Source organism: Odocoileus virginianus, chromosome 11 (assembly GCF_023699985.2).
Source record: "Odocoileus virginianus isolate 20LAN1187 ecotype Illinois chromosome 11, Ovbor_1.2, whole genome shotgun sequence".
NCBI lineage: Eukaryota > Metazoa > Chordata > Mammalia > Artiodactyla > Cervidae > Odocoileus > Odocoileus virginianus.
In genome coordinates, this window is record NC_069684.1 from 65,705,578 (window position 1) to 65,727,550 (window position 21,973).

Here is a 21,973-nt window from a genome sequence, read left to right on the forward strand (position 1 = left end):
TTAACATGTATTTTATAATAATTTTGTATTGATGTCATGCCTGATATTAATCAATATATGAGAATACATTGTGTTACATCTCAGTTTTTTTTACGAGCACAAAATCAAAAATATATTTACAAGCTTTCAGAAGGCATATACATTGGCGCTAAACAAGATGCTAACGTGTAAAATAGTATTTTTAAGTATTTAATTATTTCAGACATTTCAGTATGGAAATGAGAGCATTTTCTTTTATTCTTAACCATGTTTTTATTCTGAGTTAGATCCCAGCAGGTGAAACTGATTGCTCTCTTCCGATGATCTGGGCTCAAAAGACAAATACAGCTGCCGATGTCTTCATCGTATTCACTGATAACGAGACCTTTGCTGGAAGTGTCCATCCTGCTATCGCTCTGAGGGAATATCGAAAGGTAAAGCAAATTCTAATATTCTTTCTCACCCCAAACAAGATTCAGTTCTAAAACAGTCAATATATATGTTTTTTTTAAATGATACTGAAGGTAGCTGTGTACCTTTGTAAAAGGAATGCGACACCAGTTCTGGACTCAACAGTACTTGAAATGAGGAAGAACTGAGTACACATACATAATTTATCTCAACCAGTTCCAGATGTACACATTTTAATATCCTTTGCAAACAGTATTTTCAGTAACAATCAAGTTTTTTTAAAATTTAACCATAAATTTTTTAATGATTCAACATTTCTGAGTTTTGCTAAGAACTGCATAAACGTAAAGCAAAGCTATAATATAATGTGTGTTTTAAGTGTTATGAGTATTTCTGAGTTCCAGTCAGTGCGCTGCAGTTGAACTTTCTGAAATGAGGGAATTGTTCTGTATCTGCACTATCCGGTATGGCATCTACTAGTCAGGTGAGAATGTGGAGTGCCGGGGTCCAGCCTCGGCAGGATCCTGGGGGTACCCTCAGGATGAACAGCATCGGCGAGAGAGAGAGGACACGTGAGACTAGCCTTGACAGGGCCAAGTCTGTGTTTTACTTTTTGACAACCAGTTTTATACCCTTTCACAGAACGTTTTCAAGGTACAAGATGCTTACTCATGATTATACAGGATTAGCATTACATCATTTTGATTTTTAGGGAAAGCAGGACTTTTTTGTTTTCTAATTCTATAGTAATTCTTAGCACGTGATCTTCTGGCCTTGGGGCTATTAACATTTTATGCAGGTCAGGTGATTGTAAACCTATTTTCCGTTTTTATGGTGACCTTAACTGAAAGGTAACAGTGTCATAGGGAAATAGTACAGAGTAGAATTATATTCTTGTTAATTCAAAAATTAATCTTTCTGCAAAAGTTTTCAGTTGCGTTTATCTAAAAGTTTACCCCATATTGACTCTGCGACTTCGGTGAGGCAGCTTCTGCCTAGCACTCCTGGCTGACAATTAACAACCATCTCATTGTTACCACACTAGGGCTAAGTCCTTATTTCTCTAGATCTTAAACTATATTAACAATGGTTTCTGTAACACTACCTTAGCACATTAAAAGCAAAACACAGCAAGCAAAACACAGCAAGCAAACCTCAACCCAATAACCACCTATAGAATAATTTTTCTTATGTTTTCTAATAGGACTCCTTTACCCCTTAAAAAGGCTCTATGTCTATTAGGGCTTTTATATAATCAGGTTCTTTATGCTATTTTATGATTAGGATATTATAAGCAATCATGCATATTAGTACCAAGGGCATAAATGCATTTGGCTAACAAACTACCAGCAAAGGAGTTTAAATTAAAACACTCCTTTCACCCTAGATAATCTCATAAAATACCACCACCTGGGAAACTTATTGATTAAAGTTCTAAATTGATTCTTATTGGGGAAGAGATCGGGGAAGGCCTTCCTGGCCTGTGTCAGAGAAATTAGGGAGTAGTCCATTGAGGCAGGCATCAGAAAGAGAGATATCATCTTTAAGGTGAGTGCTGGGGGCAGCTTTTTGAAATCCCTGAAACCCTGATCTGCCTTGCCTGTCAGGCTTTCTCCTCGTGACCTTGTCATGGGTGGGATCTGGTGAGCTGGCCTTTTCAAAACCCCTGAAAACCTGATCCACCTTGCCCATCAAGTTTTCTCCCTTACGGCCTTGTTAGGGGTAGGGTCTCGTGTGTTGGCTCCCGGCAGTGGAGCACTTGAATTGTGGCAGATGCGACTGGAAGTAGAACCAGAACTTGATGAGAGCAGTGGTTCTCAAAGTGTGGTTTCCTGCCTGCACCTTTTCTTAGTGTCACCTGAGACCTTGTTAGAAATGCATGTTCCTGGAGACCCTGGGAGACCTGCTGAGTCAGGAACTCTGGGGATGGGACTGTTTGTTAATAACCCTTTTTGGGGGTTCTCTTGTGTGCTTAAGAAAACAAGTGAGAGAATGGAACTCAGAGTCAAGAAGCCTGGGTTCTGAGTCCTGGATCTTTCTCTTTATACTAGCTATAGATCCAAGTGAATTATTTAACTGATACATGTCTTAATAGTATATCACTGCTGTGGGTATGTACCATGTTGGTTAAAAGTACTACTTACTTAGGGTTGTTATAACAATTGTTATTGTTTAGTCGCTAAGTCATGTCCCAGTCTTGTGATTCCTCAGACTGTAGTCATCCAGACTCCTCTGTCCATGGGATTTCCCAGTCAAGAATACTGGAGTGGGTTGCCATTTCCTTCTCCAGAGGATTTTCCCCACCGAGGGATTGAACCCTTGTCGCCTGCATTGGCAGACGGATTCTTTACCACAGAGCCACCAGGGAAGCCCTCGCTATAACAGTTAACATTAGATCAATTGTCTAAAGTGCTCATGGTATCTGACATAGTGCACACTCAGTGATTGTTAGTCTTTCTCAAAAACTCAAGTGTTTTAGCCTTAAATCACAGTTGCAGAGAACAAGTTATTACATTGACATTATAGTTACGAAATTTACATATGTCATACATAGCAAAGTCATAGAACAAAAATTGATAACCCCAGGAACTGTTTCCTTATGTGTACCCATACATACTGCCCCAGTGTATGATGTGCTGGTAAAAATGTCTGATGTCTCTGAATATTCTGACAGGTTTCATGAGTACAGAGTCCCTGTGCTGCTCAGGAATGTATTTTGTGTCCATAAAATGAGTAATAACATCCAGCAGAGAAGCAGGAATTTCAGGCAGGTTGTTCACATGTTTAATCGTCTATACTTCTAAAGATCACATTCTATTCTTCTGAAGTCTTCTGGCCCCAGAAGACTGGCAGATTTTATGGAGGAAAAACAAATTGGCTTTGTAATAAAAAGCTATGATAGAATTTAAAATGTTTTAACTTTGGAGCTTATTTGCTTTTGCTTATTAACGTACTATTTTTAAAATATCTTTGATCTTTTCCTACAGAATATGGATATTCCAGCTAAATTGATTGTTTGTGGAATGACATCAAGTGGCTTTACCATTGCAGACCCAGATGACAGAGGCATGCTGGACATGTGTGGCTTTGATACTGGCGCTCTGGATGTGATTCGAAGTTTCACATTAGACATGATTTAACCATAAGCACCAGCACAATCTAAGAGGTCCACTGCCATCAGTGATCTCACTAAAAACACACAGCTACTTCCCAGCTAATCTTAATCCACTGAAAGAAGTCAGACAATGGTACAGTATGTGCATAATGGAAAGGTTACCTTACCAAAAAAAAAAAAGGAAGGAACAATAAGAGGAGCCCAAAGTTCTTTCTACTAAACTAGCTTTTGGGAAATAGCTTCAGAATACACTGTAGCCCCCTCTACCTAACAGAGAACTTCTTGTTGAGACACTGTAAAATAGTCAAACAGTTCTGCTTTGGTGAATGATCACATTTGTACTTAAAAGAAGTGAAAGCCAAAAGTGTAAGTAGTCCTGTATCATGTCATTTGTTTGAGAAATGCCTTTAAGTTTTCTTAAATGTTTTCATTGGTAAAGGACAGCTTTGATAATGTCCAAATAATCTGAAATGCACTGGACCATGTACTGTGATTGATTATGAAACTCCTTGAAAATCTTTATACCAAGGGGATAAAACAACCACCAAGACATTTGCTTATGAATGAGTTTTACAAATTGCTTTAACAGTTTTCTCCAATCACATAGATAGCAGCATTCTCAGTCACTGAAAAAGATGCTCTGTTTCTGAGGGTTAATTTACACTTACAGGATTGTTTACCATTAACCAGAAACATAATGGAAACCTTTGAGAAGAGAAACTAAAGTTTGTGTCAGCTGAGGAAGTCTATTTTGGTTTGTTCTTGTTTGTTTATTGCTGTGACGGGCATGACTTGATGGTTTCCTGTGGCTTATACCAACATAGCCACGTGTAGGGACACATTTTTTCATATGTTTCATCTTATGAGAACATAAGGTGTTTCAAGCATTTAACTTCCCCTACTCATAATCTGAAAAATATGACAAATAAAATCTCAACTATAACCATAATCTGGTTATACCTTAATTTAAAATATTTTACCTTACTTTAAAATATTGTTTTAATTTTAATTACTTTTTTTAGCCAAGTATAAATGGGTTTTAGATATTTCTAATTGTAAACATGTTGACATCCTCCTCTCTGTCTACTATTCATTTGTGGCAAAATATTCTTTTTTGATAGTGTAACAAAATAAGCAAGCTAGGTCTCAGGTTTGAAAGGCAATTTTTGAGTGGCATATTACCACTAACCAGTCTGTAGGAAATTAAATTTTTCTTATTTGTGTGTATTAAACTTCCTATTCATTATAAAGTGCATTATTTACTTGAGCAAATAAACCTTCTGTGTGGGGAGCTTTAAGCTGTTGAAATGCCAATATATTTGCTCATAATTATATCATGGTTATCTAAGATAATGTGCACATAAAACCTAGTTTTTAATGTATTGTTGCTTAAATGTATTTAAAGATTTACTGGGGATTTTTAAAGCCTTCTCACTATGAAAAGTCAAACAATAAGTGTGAATCACAGACTTGTGTGCTTGGGGTTAGAGATTTTATGTTGGGGGCAGAAAGGTTAAGTAATGTTAGAATCTGTATGTTTTCTTCTGTTTCATGAGAAATTTGGGCTCTGGGAGTGACAAGAAAATGTCCCTTTCAAACTTATTTGACATATTTATACTGGGTTTATCTGATATGTAGCCATTCCTTCAAGGCAACTGGTAGCAATTTGTAAATATTGTGATTTACCTGAGATATTGGTCAACAAAGCTAGTGGCACACTACCCAACACCCCAAAAATACATCGCTTCTGGTATCTTTGGTTTTTTACCCTCTGTCAGGCATTAGATTTGAAATGTTAGCTACTTTCAATACATTAAAATATTATGCTCAGATTGAATTTAAAGTGTAAAGAACCTAATAGAATTATGTAATTGTACTTGAATTCATTACATAAACCCAAGGTCGTCTTAAATTAAAAATTATAACATGATCTAACTTTTTATTCCTAATAGAAATGTTAAGTGGAATATAATATAAATGCTTATTTCCTTCGGTTAAATTGTTAATATTGTTTTTAGACAATATTCAGAAACTAATATTAATAAACCCATCAGAGAAGTATGATTAGCTGTGATCTTTTTGAAGTCACATAGAAAAGTCTATTAAATGTTAAGATTTGAGAAAACTAAAGACCACAACACAAGGTAGCTTTATTTTCAAATGATGGAGCTTTAGAGCTGGAAATAACCTTAGAAACGTAAAAGGTAATTCTTTGACTTAGGCTAGGAACCTGAGGTCCAAGAGAGTGTGACATTGGAGCCCTAGATCGAGAAATGGCCTCCTCATTCTCATCCCAGTGTTCATTTCCCCACGAAATGGGAGGACATTTACTTACAAGAGTAAGGGATAAAATAGAATTATTCAAAACTTTTATCTTTTTAGGTATTAGGAAATAATTAATGTATATACATGATTACTTTAGGAGTAGAAAAACAGAAGTTGTGAACATGTATACTTTTGTAGTTCATAGTGACCCTCAAGCACAATTGATATCTTAATAACCTGTGTTGCTATATAACATAGTCATATAGAAAAAATAAAAACTTTTACCTCATTATGAATAAAATATTCTCAAGTAATAAAGAAGTTTTATTTTCTGAATTACTTTTAGCATTACTGCTGATTAGGAAAATGTTGCTTTTTAAAAAAAAACCCTAAGAAAAATAAACTTTATGTCCCAGAAAATAGGTAAATATTTTCAGGATATAGTTGTAATTAGTAAAAACAAAAACTAATCTTATAATCCTACCCTTTCCTTGTTAGTTGAAATTTCTAGGAAATTCCACTTAGGAACACTGTCTTGTACTGTTTAGTTTAGTGATCATCTTATGGGAATATTGGTGAGGAAAATGCTCAATGAATAGGATGTACCATCATCTCCCTGGAGCCTCTTTCACTCTAACTTACTGTGTGACTGGAGACAATCAGTTTAACCTGTGTGATTCAATTGTGCTATCCTTAAAAAACAATATATCTGATCCTTGGGTCATAGAAGAATCAATGAATTTATATCTGTATGAAAGTCAAAATTGGGAAGAGGGCTTGCAATACAAATTAGAACGTCTTTAAAATTAAAACTTTAATAGGGTATATGTTTTTAAAGATAAAATGTTTTAGAAAAACAGCTCATTAGCTGAGTAATTTTTTTAAACACTCCTGTTCTGAATGGGAAATGTCATCATCCTCTGATAAGAGAAAGAAGTAATATATTCCAAGTCTAAGATCCCATTAAAAAATAAACTCATACTCTTAAGTAAGAAGATGGTCTTAGAAACATTTGCTTAACCTTTTAAATAATAGGTAAATCTATAAATGATAGAATATCAGCTAATCAGGCTTTTTTTCTGCAAAACAATTTAAAGTTATTTGGGAAATTTAAGACAGGATTTCTGAATAAATGTGAGGATCTGATAGTTAAGTGAGAAAGTCTTTAGAAGCACAGTAAAGCTACGTGATAAAGGAAAATGATTGTGATCACTTATTGGACTTATTTTAATTTGACTTAAAGGTACCCACACACTTCTCAATAAGGCCCTTAACAGTAAGTAATCAAAAATGAAAAATTCTAGTCTTGTCTACCACAGACATGGGTGATTTGTTAAGGCGATAACCCCTCTAGAGAAATGTCAGATAGCTGCAATGGACACACGCACAAGGGAGAATTAGGGGAAACGGTGGGCTGGACTAATTAATTAGGTGAACTTACTGTATGCATTTAATCTAGTATATCCCATATACCTGCCCCCTAGTCCCTTATTTGTTGAAAGATTACTTCTATACCTTTTTTTCCTTTTAAAATTCCTTTCTTTGTTCTGACATTTTGGTCTTTTGTTTTTCTACTCCTGCTCTACCTGAGTAATAAAGTGAATGACAAGGAGAAGGAAATGGCAACCCACTCCAGTGTTCTTGCCTGGAGAATCCCAGGGACGGCGGAGCCTGGTGGGCTGCCGTTTATGGGGTCGCACAGAGTCGGACACGATTGAAGTGACTTAGCAGCAGTAAGTAAGTCAAACAGAGAAAGACAAATATGATTTATATGTGGAATCTAAAAAATGATACCAATAAACTTATTTACAAAACAAAAAAAAAATAAAGTGAATGACAAGAAAGTCACCTGTATTTAAGTTTGGGACTCATCTTTTGCAGATTGCTTTTTGTTCCACATAGAGTTAAGGTCACATTTTTTTTCAAATTAATAACAGGCAGGTCTCCTGGAACAATAATCAAATTGATAAATTCTCTTCCCAATCAAGTTAACTTGTATACCTTTTATAGAAGCTGTATGCAGAAATTCTGTGGCCTTTTGAGTAGGGTTAGTTATTCAGCCTTTGTTTGCAATTACAGGTGTACCTGGCTCTTAGAAAAAGCACTCTTTGAAAAATAACTAACTGAATACTCTCAGAAAGTAGCACACCTCAGTGCTCATATTTCCGCAATTATAAAGACTACCCACAAAATCTTTGGTCTACCAAGTACTTGGCGATGCTTGTATATACATGGGTTGTAGTATAAAAGGTTTTGTATCCATATTGAACATTTTTTACTTGGTATTTTATTTACTTTTGAAAGTTATTATGACGTTAATTTAAAAATTAATCCTATGGTAGTATTTTTCATGTAGAAAACTAATAATTAAAAAAGAAACTAATAATATAGTTAAAACTTACTGTTTGAATAGAAATTATAATGAATGATACATTTTCCTAAACTCTGAAAATACCAAATTATATAGGAAATCGGTAAAAAGAAACATAAATTTAGGAGATATGTTGCCGAATTCTATGACTGAAATTAATGTGATTATTTTCAATGAGAATTAATTTTGTAAATACAATGAAAACATAAAAGGTATTTCTGAGCCTAAGAAAATTTTTCCATTTGCTTCTATTTAATTTAGTACCGCCATGTTGTGCTCGCTTCGGCAGCACATATACTAAAATTAGTACCACCATGTTCTAGTAATTTTATGAACAGAAGTGAAAATATTTCATTTTCAAATATATTTAAATTTTTCTGCTTTTAGAAGCTATCAGAATCTCTACATGAAAAAAGAAATAGTAAGTTAGATACGTTTCACTTGATGAACATTTGGATTGTCAATGGGTAGTAAATGGGGTTAAAGCCTTGCTATTTTATGTATCGTTACCACATAATTGATGGAACATTATATCAATACAATCATTGTATCAAAACCTCTGTTTAAATTACTTATTAAGCTTTATTTGCAATGCAAACTGTTTAGAATCCACACACGGCCAAATCAAAGATATTATATAATTAGTGAATAGTAACCAAGAAAAAATATTTTTGTTGCACTACTAAAGATGGACTGCACGCAATTTGGTATGGTGTGACTAGACATAACTTGTAATGCATCTGAATTATATTTTCCTCCTTTTATTGTCAGCTTCTGACAATGAAGAAATTCTCCTAAGGGATGAGATATATGAAATCAGCTTTAAAAAAATTGGTTGGGGAAGAACTGTTATAATCTAGTTATAAAATCTCATTTTCTTTAATATAAAGGCTTTGATTTCCATATTTGACCACTCAGTATTTAAATTATACAGACTAATGCCCGCATAGAATAAAATTGAAGTATATAAGAGCCTTAAAGTGAAAAAAATGAACCTTCTGACTGCCTTAAAATATGACTAGCTCTCCGACACAGGCATACATACTTTGCTTAGGGTCTGTTCATTAAGTAATGCCTTAATAGTGTCAGTATTTCTGAAGTATAGAACTTGAAGGTTCTTTTACAGCTTTCTCTTTTTACATAAAGAATGGAAATTTAACAAGTGTTAAAATCTGATTGTACATTAGTTGTTTAAGCACCCATTAACAGGATAATCTAGGACACTGATGTGTTATACATACATGACTGTTAACATCAGTAATACCTTGTGATAGTTTAAGGTTTTTTTATTGTTTTATATAACAAATTATCCAAGAAGCTGGACTCTATGTAACATGATCTCCAAGGACCAAGTTGCATATTTAAACACTCTGAGTGAAAAATAAAATTGTACAGTTCCAAAAATGATTAGTTTTTTAAGGGAATTTTTCAAGACAAAAGGCAAATATTTTCTTCCAAGCCTACCAGCAATTCATTCCAAAAGTGAATACAGTTGTAAAACAGTTGCAATAAGAAGTATAGAGGCCAGTGATGTTTAATTACATTCACATTTTTACATTCACTTTGCCTTTTAAAGCAGGAATATTTTATAAAAATGAGAGAAAACTTTAAATTGTCAAGCTGGTGCTTTAAAGTATATAAAGTCTGATTTATAACACATTCCATTTCAAAGAAAAAGGACCCTGAAAGGAGGGGCAGGGTTTTCCTAGACCTGTTGATAAACTCACTGATACTCTGTTGAGTCTTCCAAGTTATCACTGTAAATAACACATCTAACAATGTAATTCTGCTGTTTTCTGATAGAAAGATGGATGAAACACTAATGTATGAAATTTGTTTCATGACAAAATAGTTTCCACCAATACTGTGAAATCTGGACTCTCCTGTCTAGCCCTGCAAAACCCATACTGGATAAATCATTCTAGACATCGAGTGCAGGTGGGCACAATGTGAGCTGTTTCTGGTCACTTGTATTACTGTAGAATTTGATAGAGGTACCAAATAAACTCTATGCATATCAAGTATTTGTCTTTTTGTTTCTTGAAAGAAGAATTTTAAGGTTATTATATGCCTTGTAAGAAGCTTCCAGGTGGCACTAGTGGTAAAGAACCCACCTGTCAATGCAGGTTAGACATATGAGACGCAGGTTCAATGGAAGATCCCCTGGAGGAGGGCATGGCAACCCACTCCAGTATTCTTGCCTGGAGAATTCCATGGACAGAGAAGCCTAGCGGGCTGCAATTCATAGGGCCACAGAGTGGGACGTGACTGAAGTGACTTAGCATGCATGGCTTAAAAGATGTAAGGCTCTTGGCCTTATATTTTATAATCTTACAGTATTTGAATATTCAATCTTATAATAGTTGAATAAAATGAAATTTTATTGATTTTTTTTGATTAATCAAAATACTGGTTAATTAATCATTAATACTGGTCTTGAAATGCCTCAATGTTTATTTAAAATATGTGCTTGAGGAGTCTTTTCCAAAGGGTATTAATTATAGAATCAAAACTAGATTTAATAAAAATACTTATTTTTAAAGAGTTTAAAAAGGATTCTTTTGTGGGAAAAAAATTATTCGAAGTTGCCTTTGGGAGGAAGGAAAGGATAAATTGGGAATTTGGGATTAACATACACACTACTATATGTAAATTAGGTGACTAACAAAGACCTACTGTGTAGCACAGGGAACTAGTAAATACTATGAAATAACCTATAAGGGAAAAGAATCTGAAAAAGAATATATATATATATATACACACACATATATATAAAATAGGTATATAATCTGTAACTGAATCACATTGCTTTACACCTGAAACTAACACAACACTGAAAAGCAACAATACTTCAATTACAAAATTTTAAAAAATAGAAAATAAAAGTTGCTTTTGGGAAAAGGTAACACCAAAACTCAACTATGCAAATAAAAATATTTTAAGTGCCAATTTACAGAGATTTCTTTTCTCTAAATTCCCATCAAACTTTCATATTAAAAGTGCTAAGATCTGAGCCATAGGAATTGAAGAGAAAAAGCTACATATGAATATACCCACCAAAACTTTGTAAACACTCATTCGATATTAGAGTTCTCCATTTAAAGATGGCAGTGAACAGCTATATAGAGAAAGAAAGATCACAAACTACAGTTTACCCTTGGAACTTGGGTTTGAACTGCGTGGGTCCACTCAGATGTGGATTTTTTTCAGTAATAAATACTGCAGTACTAGACAGTCTGTAGCAGGATGAATCTGAGGATGCAGAGGACTGATTCTAAATTACACTTGGATTTTCAAGGTGGTATTCAGAGCCCCAATCCCTGCCTTATTCAGGAGTCAACTGTAAATATTTCCTCACAGATGAGCAGAACTAAACTTTATTTTAAACCTTAATTAGGAAACTTGCCTTTAAAAAAATATTGTTCAAACAGTATTTTTTTTTAGTATTAGTAAATAATGAAACAAATATATTTTAAAAACCCCTTTTTTCCCAGCAGCTTTTCAGCTTCCCAATTAAATATTTTGGCAATTCATGTCTAAGTTGATTAGTGGTAAAAGTGAGTGGGAAAAAATGGCCTGTTTTTTTTAAAATATTAAACAGTTTGTCTTTCAGATCTTAACATTAAAAATCAAAGACCAAAAAAAAGATCATACTTTTTCTTAAACAGGTCACCATTTTCTTTCTAACCTATGATTCTGGAAAGAAAGTACAACTGCCAAAACCTAGTTTTGCATTAGATTTATATTAAGACTTTTATCCAGCTGTAATTTATGGTGTTAGGGACTGAATGTGTCACCCCAAAATTTATGTTGAAACCCTCATTCCCAATAACAATTATGCTTTTTTCCACTGAAAACTTATGTCCCCCCACCCAAACATCTTTCTGTTAATCCTCCGCTTGGTAACAAGTCCCTGCATAGTCAGTTAAACTAAAGTTCTTAGTCATCTGGGACTGGCATGTCACCTGGGCAGCTGCTTAGTCCCACAGGACTGTCCCTTGCAGCACTCACTTCAGATGCCTGTCTGTCCAGTTTGTCACCTATTATCTGCTCCTTCAGTTTTAAATATCTTTTTTACTGAAGAATCAGCAAAATAAGATGTTTCCACAGTGATTTATTGTTCATTATTTTTACAACCTTTTCATGAAGATAATTCATGTATTTAAAACACCTTCAAATATTTAAAAGGCATTATCAGGCAACACCATTTTAAATATATAGTGACATATTGCTAGCAGAGTTGTATGCACTTACATCACTAAAGTTCTTCCCTCTTACTTTTTTTTAAATGACACTGGTGAACTAGTGGAAGCAACTTCCCTTCTTTGTGAAGCCTATGAGTGTCAGTTGCACCTCCAATAAAAGTTCCATTGACAAATATTCGTGGTACCTGTTGGTTAAACAAAAGTTTAGATGTCACCCTGGGTGTCAGAAGTATAAAGCCATTCACAGGATCCTAATACATGCTACACTGGGGGTGCTTTTATGGGCAAAGCACCATATGAAGCTCTTTGATAATTACCTATTTAAACTTTCCAACCCTTTTCAGATGGGGCTTCCCTGGTTAGCTCAGTGGTAAAGAATCCATCTGCCAGTGCAGGAGACAGGTTGAATTCCTGGGTTGGGAAAGTCCCCTGGAGAAGGAAGTGGCAACCCACTCAAGTATTCTTGCCTGGAAAATCCCGTGGACAGAGGAGCCTGGCTGGCTACAGCCCATGGGCTCATAAAGAAGTCATACTTAGCATCTAAACAACCTTTCAGGTAGGTACTATTTTTTAGTCTTATTTTGGAGGCACAGGAACTTGCCCAAGATCACAAAGTAAGTGACAGAACTGGGATTTAAACCCAAGACAAACTCTCTCAACCCCGTTCTCATTGCTTTGGCATATAAAAGGCAAAATAAAGCAATCAGCAATCTCTAATGATTAATAATGTTTAAGTGGTTCTTTCTTACCATTGTTTACTAAAGGGGAAGAGTACATTATCAACTCCTTAACAGGCACATATAAACAGGAAGGAAAAGGGCAACATTATTTTTCCTTTTTGTTCCTTTGGGGTTTTTTTTTTTCTTTTTTGCCACACCAAGCAGCATGCAGGATCTTAATTCTGCCTGGCCAGGGATCAAGCCCCCTGCAGTGAAAGCTCAGAGTCCTGACCACTAGACAACCATGGAATTTCCTCTTTTTTTTCCATAATGCATGTTATGGGAATACCCTCAGATTTCAAGAATCTAAAAACATGGAGCCCGAAAGCACTCATTAGTACAGAAAATGAAGGACCCGTGATCTGCACTGTTCAAGTGAGGAAAGAATACTTTCATCTTGAAAAAGTCCTAGGAGGATGTCAACCATTTATAGATCACTACTCATGCCAACACCATTAGCCCACCCATTTCACACACTTACTCACAAACACCACAGTAAACATTAAAAAAAAAATAGAACTCGTTTCCTGGTCTATGAGTCTGTTCCCAAATCTGCCATTTCTTTATCAATTCAGAGTCTCAGAGTACGTCTGGCTCACTTTTCCCAACACAAGGACACAGGCCCGAGGTGACCCAGCCCACCACCCACTTCGGGGTAAAGCACCCCAGGGGCTGGACTCACAGTTCTTTCACCAGTCATTTTGTGAAGCGCGTCTTGAAACTGACTTCCGTATTCAAGCATATCCAATTCCACCACTTTATAGTTAACATTCATGTCATGGAAAAGTTTTTTTGCCATCGTGCAGTAAGAACAGGATGTTTTGGAGAAAATCACCACACAATTATTAGAAATGGTCTCCTGAAGTAAAGCCAAAACAAAACAAAACAAAAAAATCATTTTAATTCTAGACATTACCTCTCAGAAAGGAATCATGATACAGGAGATACATGATACAGTAGGAAGTGTACGGATTTTGGAGCCTCACTATTTAGGGCTCAGACTCAGCCAACGTCATCTAATTCTTATCTGTAGATTGAAGACAAAGGAACATTATTAGGGAAAAGGGATGTTATGGGTAGAAAGTGTTGGCACAGAGTAATAACACGGATAATCACAGCCAATTCATAGATAGCAGACACTTCTGTGTGCCAACACAATCCTCAACACTTTACCTTCACTAATTCACTTAAACCTCACTACAATCCTGAGATAGGTCTTTATCATCGCCTCCACTTCATACATGAGGAAACTGTGGCACAGGGGGGTAAATAACTTACCCCCAGTACTCAGCTCATAAGTGGGTGAGCTGGGATTTGAACCCGTGCAAGTCTGAGTCCACAGCCGAGGTACTTAAGTATTTGAAGTGTTTAAGTATTTGAATACTTCTCAAATATTCAGAAGGTGTTCAGGAATTAACTCCTTATTTAACTGTCTTTTTAAATTTTTTTTTAACCATCTTAACCATTCTTTCTGTTTTTATTCTGTCTGCACCACACAGCTTATGGGGTCTTAGCTCCCCAACCAGGATCAAACCCATGTCCCTGGCAGTGGAAGCCTGAAGTCCTAACCACTGGACCACTGGGGAATTCCCTTTTTTGCTTTTTTTATATAACATTGAAATATAACTAACTTACACTATTGTATTAGTTTCAGGTGTATAGCATGGTGATTTGGTCTTTTTTTATTTTTCAAAATGATCAACCCACTTCCTTAATGTTCAATGGTGAGAAATGACGTACACATGCATGCTGAGTCACTTCAGTCACGTCTGACTCTTTGCAAACCTGCCAGGCTGCTCTGTCCGTGGGATACTAGAGTGGGTTGCCATGCCCTTCTCCAGGAGATCTTCCTGACCCAGGGAACAAACCCATGTCTCTTACATTTCCTGCATTGGCAAGCAGGTTCTTTACCACTAGTGACACCTGAAGCCCCAGTGATGTATGATGTCTCTTCAAAATATAAGGCTTTCAAGGATCCAGGTATAAACAATTGTTTTTCCCTTCAACTTCCACTCCTTCCTTGTGTGTCTTTATAGTAAAAAACAACTGTCATCACTGTTTTGATAAGATATTCCCCAGCATTCATTTTTCCTAGAAAAGCTACTTCCAGAGATGCTGACTCAGTGGGTTTGAGGCAGAGGTCAGAAACTATTTCTGAAAAACATTCCCAACAATTCTAACATCAACCTGGAAGCTATATTAGCCTTGAAAGCTATCCTACCTGCCTTTATTATAAACACTCCAAGGCTTCGCTGTGTATCTGTGTCACAACTTCACAGGTAAAGTTTGTTGAGCTTTGTGTGTATCAATGCCCAGGTCCTTCGGGAATTTCTGAACGGACAGATCTAGCACCCAGGCGTCTGCTAGGTTGTCCTAGTGCCAGTCATAAGCAGTCATAGGTGTCCTTCAAGATGAAACTCAAAAATCAGGGAGTAGGACAAAGTGGTTCAGAAGTTACATCCACCCTTGGGGGTCAGAAGGATTCTAAGTCAGTGTCTTTGTTCAGTTGTTCAATCACTAAGTCACGTTCAACTCTTTCGACCCCATGGACTACAGCACACTATCTCCTGGAATTGGCTCAAACTTATATCCATTGAGTCGGTGACGCCATCCAACCATCTCATCCTCTGTCATCCCCTTCTCTCCTGCCCTCAATCTTTCCCAGCATCAGGGTCTTTTCTAATAAGTCGGCTCGTCACATCAGGTGGTCAAAGTATTGGAGCTTCAGCTTCGGCATCAGCCCTTCCAATGAATATTCAGGGTTGATTTCCTTTAGGACTGACTGGTTGGATCTCCTCACAGTCCAAGGGACTCTTAAGAGTCTAGGGGTCTGCAAATCTATTTTCATGCTTTCTCTTCTGCTTACTCTCAATATTTACTACAGAAGTCTATCTCAGGGAGAGCTAGACAGGCCAGAGATGTACTACTGAATCCATTTTACAGATGAGAAAACTGAGGTTGAGGAGTTCACAGCACTGCATGGGATTCCACCCACCCTGTCCCCAAACCAAAGCCAGTGCTCCTTCCTCACTGTGCTGCCTCAGCTTAGAGACACACCGAGACCATAAATTAGAGAGGAGCACCCTGGTGGCTGACGCACAGTAAAGTGAAAGTCGTTCACTTACATGTGATTCTTTGAGACCCCGTGGACTGTAGCCCGCCAGGCTCCACTGTCCATGGGATTCTCCAGGCAAGAATACCGGAGTGGGTGGTCATTCCCTTCTCCAGAGGATCTTCCTGACCCAGGAACTGAACCTAGGTCTCCTGCATCATAGGCAGATTCTTTATCATCTGAGCCACCAGGGAAGTCCTGACAAATAGTGACATAGAGATTCCTCGGTGATCAATGCAAAGAAATAGAGGAAAACAATAGGATGGGAAAGACTGGAGATCTCTGCAAGAAAATTAAGAGATACCAAGGGAACATTTCATGCAAAGATGGACACAATAAAGAACAGAAATGGTATGGACCTAACAGAAGCAGAAAACATTAAGAAGAGGTGGCAAAAATACACATAACTATACAAAAAAGATCTTCATGACCCAGATTACCATGATGGTGTGATGACCCACCTAGAGCCAGACATCCTAGCATGCGAAGTCAAGTGGGCCTTAGGAAGCATCACTACGAACAAAGCTAGTGGAGGTGATGGAATTCCAGTTGAGCTATTTCAAATCCTATAAGAGGATGCTGTGAAAGTGCTGCACTCAATATGCCAGCAAATTTGGAAAACTCAGCAGTGGACACAGGACTGGAAAAGGTCACTTGTCATTCAAATCCCAAAGAAAGGCAATGCCAAAAAATGCTCAAACTACCACACAATTGCACTCATCTTGCATGCTAGCAAAGTAATGCTCAAAATTCTCCAAGCCAGGCTTCAACAGTATGTGAACTGTGAACTTCCAGATGTTCAAGCTGGATTTAGAAAAGGCAGAGGAACCAGAGATCAAATTACCAACATCTGTTGGATCGTAGAAAAAGCAAAGAGTTCCAGAAAAACATCAACTTCTACTTTATTGACTCCACCAAAGCCTTTGACTGTGTGGGTCACAACAAACTGGAAAATTCTGAAAGAGATAGGAATATCAGACCACCTGACCTGCCTCTTGAGAAATCTGTATGCAGGTCAAGAAGCAACAGTTAGAACTGGACATGGACCAACAGACTGGTTCCAAATTGGGAGAGGAGCACGTCAAGGCTGTATATTGTCACCCTGCTTATCTAACTTATATGCAGAGTACATCACGAGAAACGCTGGGCTGGATGAAGCACAAGCTGGAATCAAGATTGCCAGGAGAAATATCAATAACCTCAGATATGCAAATGACACCACCCTTATAGCAAAAAGTGAAGAACTAAAGAGCTTCTTGATGAAAGTGAAAGAGGAGAGTGAAAAAGCTGGTTTAAAGCTCAACATTCAGAAAAACTAAGATCATGGCATCTGGTCTCATCACTTCATGGCAAATAGATGGGGAAACAGTGGAAATAGTGCGAGACCTTATTTTTTAGGGCTCCAAAATCACTGCAGATGGTGACTGCAGCCATGAAATTAAAAGATGCTTAGTCACTGGAAGAAAAGTTATGACCAACCTAGACAGCATATTAAAAAGCAGAGACATTACTTTGCCAACAAAGGTCCATCTAGTCAAGGCTATGGTTTTTCCAGTAGTCATGTATGGACGTGAGAGTTGGACTATAAAGAAAGCTGAGTGCCAAAGAATTGATGCTTTTGAACTGTGGTGTTGGGGAAGACTCTTGAGAGTCTGCAAGGAGAGAGGCCTGCAAGGAGATCCAACCAGTCCATTCTAAAGGAAATCAGTACTGAATATTCATTGGAAGGACTGATGCTGAAGCTGAAACTCCACTACTTTGGCCAGCTGATTTGAAATGATTCATTTGAAAAGACCCTGATTCTAGGAAAGATTGAAGGCTGGGAAAGGGAGAAGGGGACGACAGAGAATGAGATGGTTGGATGGCATCACTGACTCAATGGACATGAGTTTGAGTAAACTCTGGGAGTTGGTGATGGACAGGGAGGTTGGCGTGCTGCAGTCCGTGGGTTCGCAAAGAGTCGGACACAACTGAGCGACTGAACTGAACTGAGAGGTTCCAAACTGAGCAGAAACTCAGGATGACAGTGTCACAGTGTCCTGAACCTTCCTTCTCACCTTTTCTCAACCCTGTCCCTGCTAAAGGGTTTCATATTCTTTTCATTTGTTTGGTTTTGGCCAAATTGCGAGGTGTTAGTTCCATGACCAGAGATTGAACCTGTGCCCCCCTGCAGTGGAAGCATGGAATCTTAACCATGAAACTGCCAGGGAAGTTCCTCATGGTTTCCTATTCTTATTTTAAAAGAAGCAATCCCTCACTGTAGGTCTCCAACATTACTGTTATATTCAGCAGCTGTGAGTGAATACTTTTGTAGTCAAGTAAATCAAAGGCAGAAATGTTTGTGTGTAGTGGTGTCTGGTGGTGAGGAACAGAGAAATACATATGTCCTGTAGGCTACAAGGGTAGAAAAACACAAGAGGAGTTTTCTGAGGCAGACTTAACTGGGCTTTGCAGTTCAAGCAAGAAAAAGACAAGAGAACACAGCAGCACAGTATCCTTGAGAGGATCAGTCCCACAATAACTACGGCAAACTAGATTCTGTGTTTTAGAAAAACAGCTTCTCGGGGCAGAAACAAACACTATGCCTGGCTAAGGCACCCTGACTGGTAACAACAGGAGACCTGAGGTGCGTGAGACGGAAAGAGCAGTCAACCTCGTAGACCCAACTTAGAGGAGTGGAGGCACCATTAAGAATAAACCTCATAGGGACTTCGCTGGCAGTTCAGTGGTTAGGATTCTGTGCTTCCACTGCAGAGGGCACACGTTCAATCCCAGATCGGGGAACTAAAATTCCACAAGCAATTTGGCACGGCCAAAAAAAGAATAAATCTCATAAATTCTAAGAAAATGATCCAGAATTTCTTTGTAACATGCATGATTTTGACAGCAGATTTAAAAATACATTAACTTAGTAATTAATTTATTAGGCTGTGTCAAGTTTGGATAAGCATATTAAATATGTAAGACAATTCTATTTCCACCAAGGAAAGTTTTTTCCTACATGTCCCCATCACTCACTTGGATCTGATTCACGGGAGCAGTTGCTGCATTTCCCAAAGATGATGATGTGCTGTTCCCCATCCTAAAATGAATTTTAAAGAATAGTGAAGTTAAACATTAAGGACAATATATCAGATGAGATCCATTCAGAGAAACCCCAATATGCAAATATATATCCAAACATATGAAAGAGAAAAGTTTTACTTGCTATCAGTACAAAATAGCATAGTCAAAGTATTTGTTTACTAATAAAACAAAGGCCTGCGTCCTTTACTATCTAGCTTTCAGGAAAGAAAATGGAGGTTAAGGGATGAAGGCGTGGACCTAAGTAGGAGCTTTGCTGGAACAACACATCCATCTATTTGTCTTATCAACTAAGAGAATACATCCTTTTCATTTCAGTTCCAACACTTAATTATCATTCCCAAACCACCTACTATTTGCATCTACTCTGGAAGCAGGAATTCTAGTAGATATTTCCTTACATACTAAGAGGAGGTGGAAGGTGTATTCTGAAACATCACTTTCCCTTGCCAAAGAAAAGAGAAAGCTGCTGGAAGGCATTTTTCTCCAATTCCAGGCAAGAAAGTAAGTTGTTCAATACACGTTTCTCTTCTCCATTAATGAAGTAGCCATCAGCCATGCCACGTTTATGGAACACCTACTATGTGCTAAGCAGGCAAAGGGCTGAAATGCCGCAGGGATATTATCACTGTAAAAACACCACTGAACCTCCAAGACTTGTCAAATAGTTACACTATGTGATTGGCACCTTCTGGAGGGGGTTTCTAGTTTAGCAGAGAAGGTTAATCAGGGGCTCCTCGAGTCTTGCAAAACTGGCAGAAGTTAACAGATCGAGGAGTTAGGAATAACGTCCCAGACAAAGGGATGGGTGTACAGACAGGCGAGCTGGTAGGACAGCCCCGACCGGCCGCACGGGAGTGAGGCCGGCAGAGAGGAGGCGGTCTCGAAACGCAGGCCTGCGGGCCGCGGGTGTTCACCGACCTCGCTGGAGCCAGAGGCGACACCGTCCTATCTCGAAGACCTGGTCATTTGGTAGAAAGCGCCACTTCCACTTCCTGCCGCAGGAGCCAGATTTAGCAAACGATAATGCAGATCGCTCCGTTAAATTAGAATTTCAGAGAAACAGCGAATAACTGCTTAGCCTACGTATGTTCCGTGCAATATGTGGAATATACTTAAACCAAACCATTATTCGCTGTTTATCTGAAATACCAGTTTATTAGGCCATCTTGTATTTTATATAGTAACCGAGGAGGAGGGGAGGTTCAAGCCAGCAAGATTTAGGCTTGTGCAATCTGAAGATCACTTGGTCCCGAAATCGCCAAGAGCGCTTAAGGCACCTTCTCTACGGGTCCCTTCATGCCTCCCGCCCTCCGAGGCGCCTCAGCGGCTCGATCGACTCGGGGTGCACCGGGCGCCCGGGAAGAAGCCGCCCCAGCCCACAGCTAGGTCCAGACCCCCGCGAGGCCGCACAGCCACGCTCAGCCCGTGCTGCTCAAAGAGCCGCTTACCCGGAGCCCGAAATTCCCCCTGGCCCCTCAAGGCGGCCCGCTGAGCTGCTCCTGACCCGGACGAGCCGAGTCCCCACCAGCGCTGCGCGGCGCCAGTACATGGTCTTACGCGGGGCCTTAGCGAGCACACCGGCCAGCAACCGCGGCCCTGGAGATCACGACCCCGCCCGCCGGCTCCGCCCTACCCGGCTGCCCACGCCTCCGCCGGCGGCCCCGCCCTCCGGGGCCCCGCCCCCACAGCAACCCGCCTCGCCCCTCCCCGCCAGTGGCCCCGCCCCACCGGGATGCCCCTCCTCCAACCGCGGCCCCGCCCCACCGGGCTGGCTTTACTCCCCCGGCCCCGCCCCGCCCCGCCCTCTGGCACTTCCTCCACCCGCGGCCCCTCCTCCACGCGCCGGCCCCGCCCCGCCCATCGGCCCCTCCTCCGCCTTCGAATCCCTCCTCTTCACTTGGTTCCGCCCCCTTCTTCCCTGCCCCGCCTCTGTCTTCCGGCTCCGCCTCGCCAGCGACCCTGCCCCTTTAGCCTGTCCCGCCTCCACCCGCCGATCCCGCCTCCTCATCGGGTTCCCTCCCCTTCTTCCCAGCCCCGCCTCTGTCTTCCGGCCCCGCCTCTGCCTTGCCCCCGAAGAGCCCGCCTCCGCCCGCCGGCCCGGCCCCCTCTGGCCGGTCACGCCCCCTCCGGGCTGCCCTTGAGGCGCCGGTCTCTTCTACGCTGCCCCGGGGTCTGTCTCCTCCAGGCAGCCCGAGCGCTGGGTCTCGGCGAGTCCCGCCCACTAGGGGGGTCTCTGTCGGAGTCTCGGTTGATGCCTCACCTGATGGTGTCCAGGGTTCATCCAGGTCCCGCTCCTATATTTTTTCGGATCGAGAACGCTCATAAAGGCTTACAGACACGTGCAGGCACTGCCTGGACACTGTGGCCAACCTTCTGACGAAACGGAAAACAAAAACAATGAGTGTCCGACACGGAGTCAAAAGGCCTGGGATGTTTACAAAGGATGGTAGCGTCAGCGCAACTTCCTGTCGGACTGGTCTTTGTGTTGATGAAATCAGAGCCTAAAGATGTCATCTCAGAATTAGGCCATTGATTGAGAACTCATATAAATCAGGGATTTTAGAAGAAAGTGATCCAATGTAGAACGTGCATTCCAAAGAAAACAAAATTGTATTTTGAACATAAAATTAGAAAATAAAATTTAAAGTAACCCACGAGTGTTCACTCTGGCTTTGAGAGCTGTTAATGACAGAATTGTGTCATTAAGTC

The 21,973-nt window shown here is 39.4% G+C and overlaps 2 protein-coding genes across 6 annotated transcripts in view; one reads left to right on the forward strand and one right to left on the reverse strand.

Moving 5' to 3' along the window:
- The window catches only part of RO60 (Ro60, Y RNA binding protein), a 31,214-nt gene extending 21,052 nt beyond the window's left edge, over window positions 1-10,162 (forward strand). For all 3 annotated transcript variants that reach the window (XM_070474528.1, XM_070474530.1, XM_070474529.1), the window contains 2 exons: window positions 267-413; window positions 3,378-10,162. In XM_070474528.1, coding sequence (XP_070330629.1) covers window positions 267-413; window positions 3,378-3,530 — 300 coding nt within the window. In that variant the 3' untranslated portion in view covers window positions 3,531-10,162. The remainder of the gene's footprint in view (window positions 1-266; window positions 414-3,377) is intronic.
- GLRX2 (glutaredoxin 2) lies at window positions 206-21,656 on the reverse strand. 3 transcript variants are annotated; one of them, XM_020913342.2, is made up of 5 exons: window positions 20,713-20,908; window positions 19,196-19,259; window positions 13,748-13,924; window positions 12,396-12,531; window positions 206-395 (listed from the first exon to the last, which is right to left on the reverse strand). In XM_020913342.2, the coding sequence occupies exons 1-4, from the start codon at window positions 20,811-20,813 to the stop codon at window positions 12,400-12,402; spliced, it is 474 nt and encodes a 157-aa protein (XP_020769001.1). In that variant the 5' UTR covers window positions 20,814-20,908; the 3' UTR covers window positions 206-395; window positions 12,396-12,399. The 3 variants fall into 3 exon arrangements, with proteins under 3 accessions (XP_020769001.1, XP_020769003.1, XP_020769004.1); XM_020913344.2 differs by having other exon boundaries at window positions 12,420-12,531; window positions 20,713-20,907; XM_020913345.2 differs by lacking the exons at window positions 206-395; window positions 20,713-20,908 and adding an exon at window positions 21,525-21,656 and having other exon boundaries at window positions 12,236-12,531.
- Window positions 21,657-21,973: the final 317 nt, after the last annotated feature.

Bases quoted from the DNA above. Each gene is read 5' to 3' on its own strand.
- GLRX2 (XM_020913342.2), bottom strand. From the start codon at position 20,813: ATGTACTGGCGCCGCGCAGCGCTGGTGGGGACTCGGCTCGTCCGGGTC. The intron at 19,260-20,712 runs GTAAGCGGCTCT...AATTCATTTTAG, and splicing joins GGGGGAATTTCGGGCTCCGG to GATGGGGAACAGCACATCAT. The intron at 12,532-13,747 runs GTGAGTCCAGCC...TTTAACCAACAG, and splicing joins AAATGACTGGTGAAAGAACT to GTACCACGAATATTTGTCAA.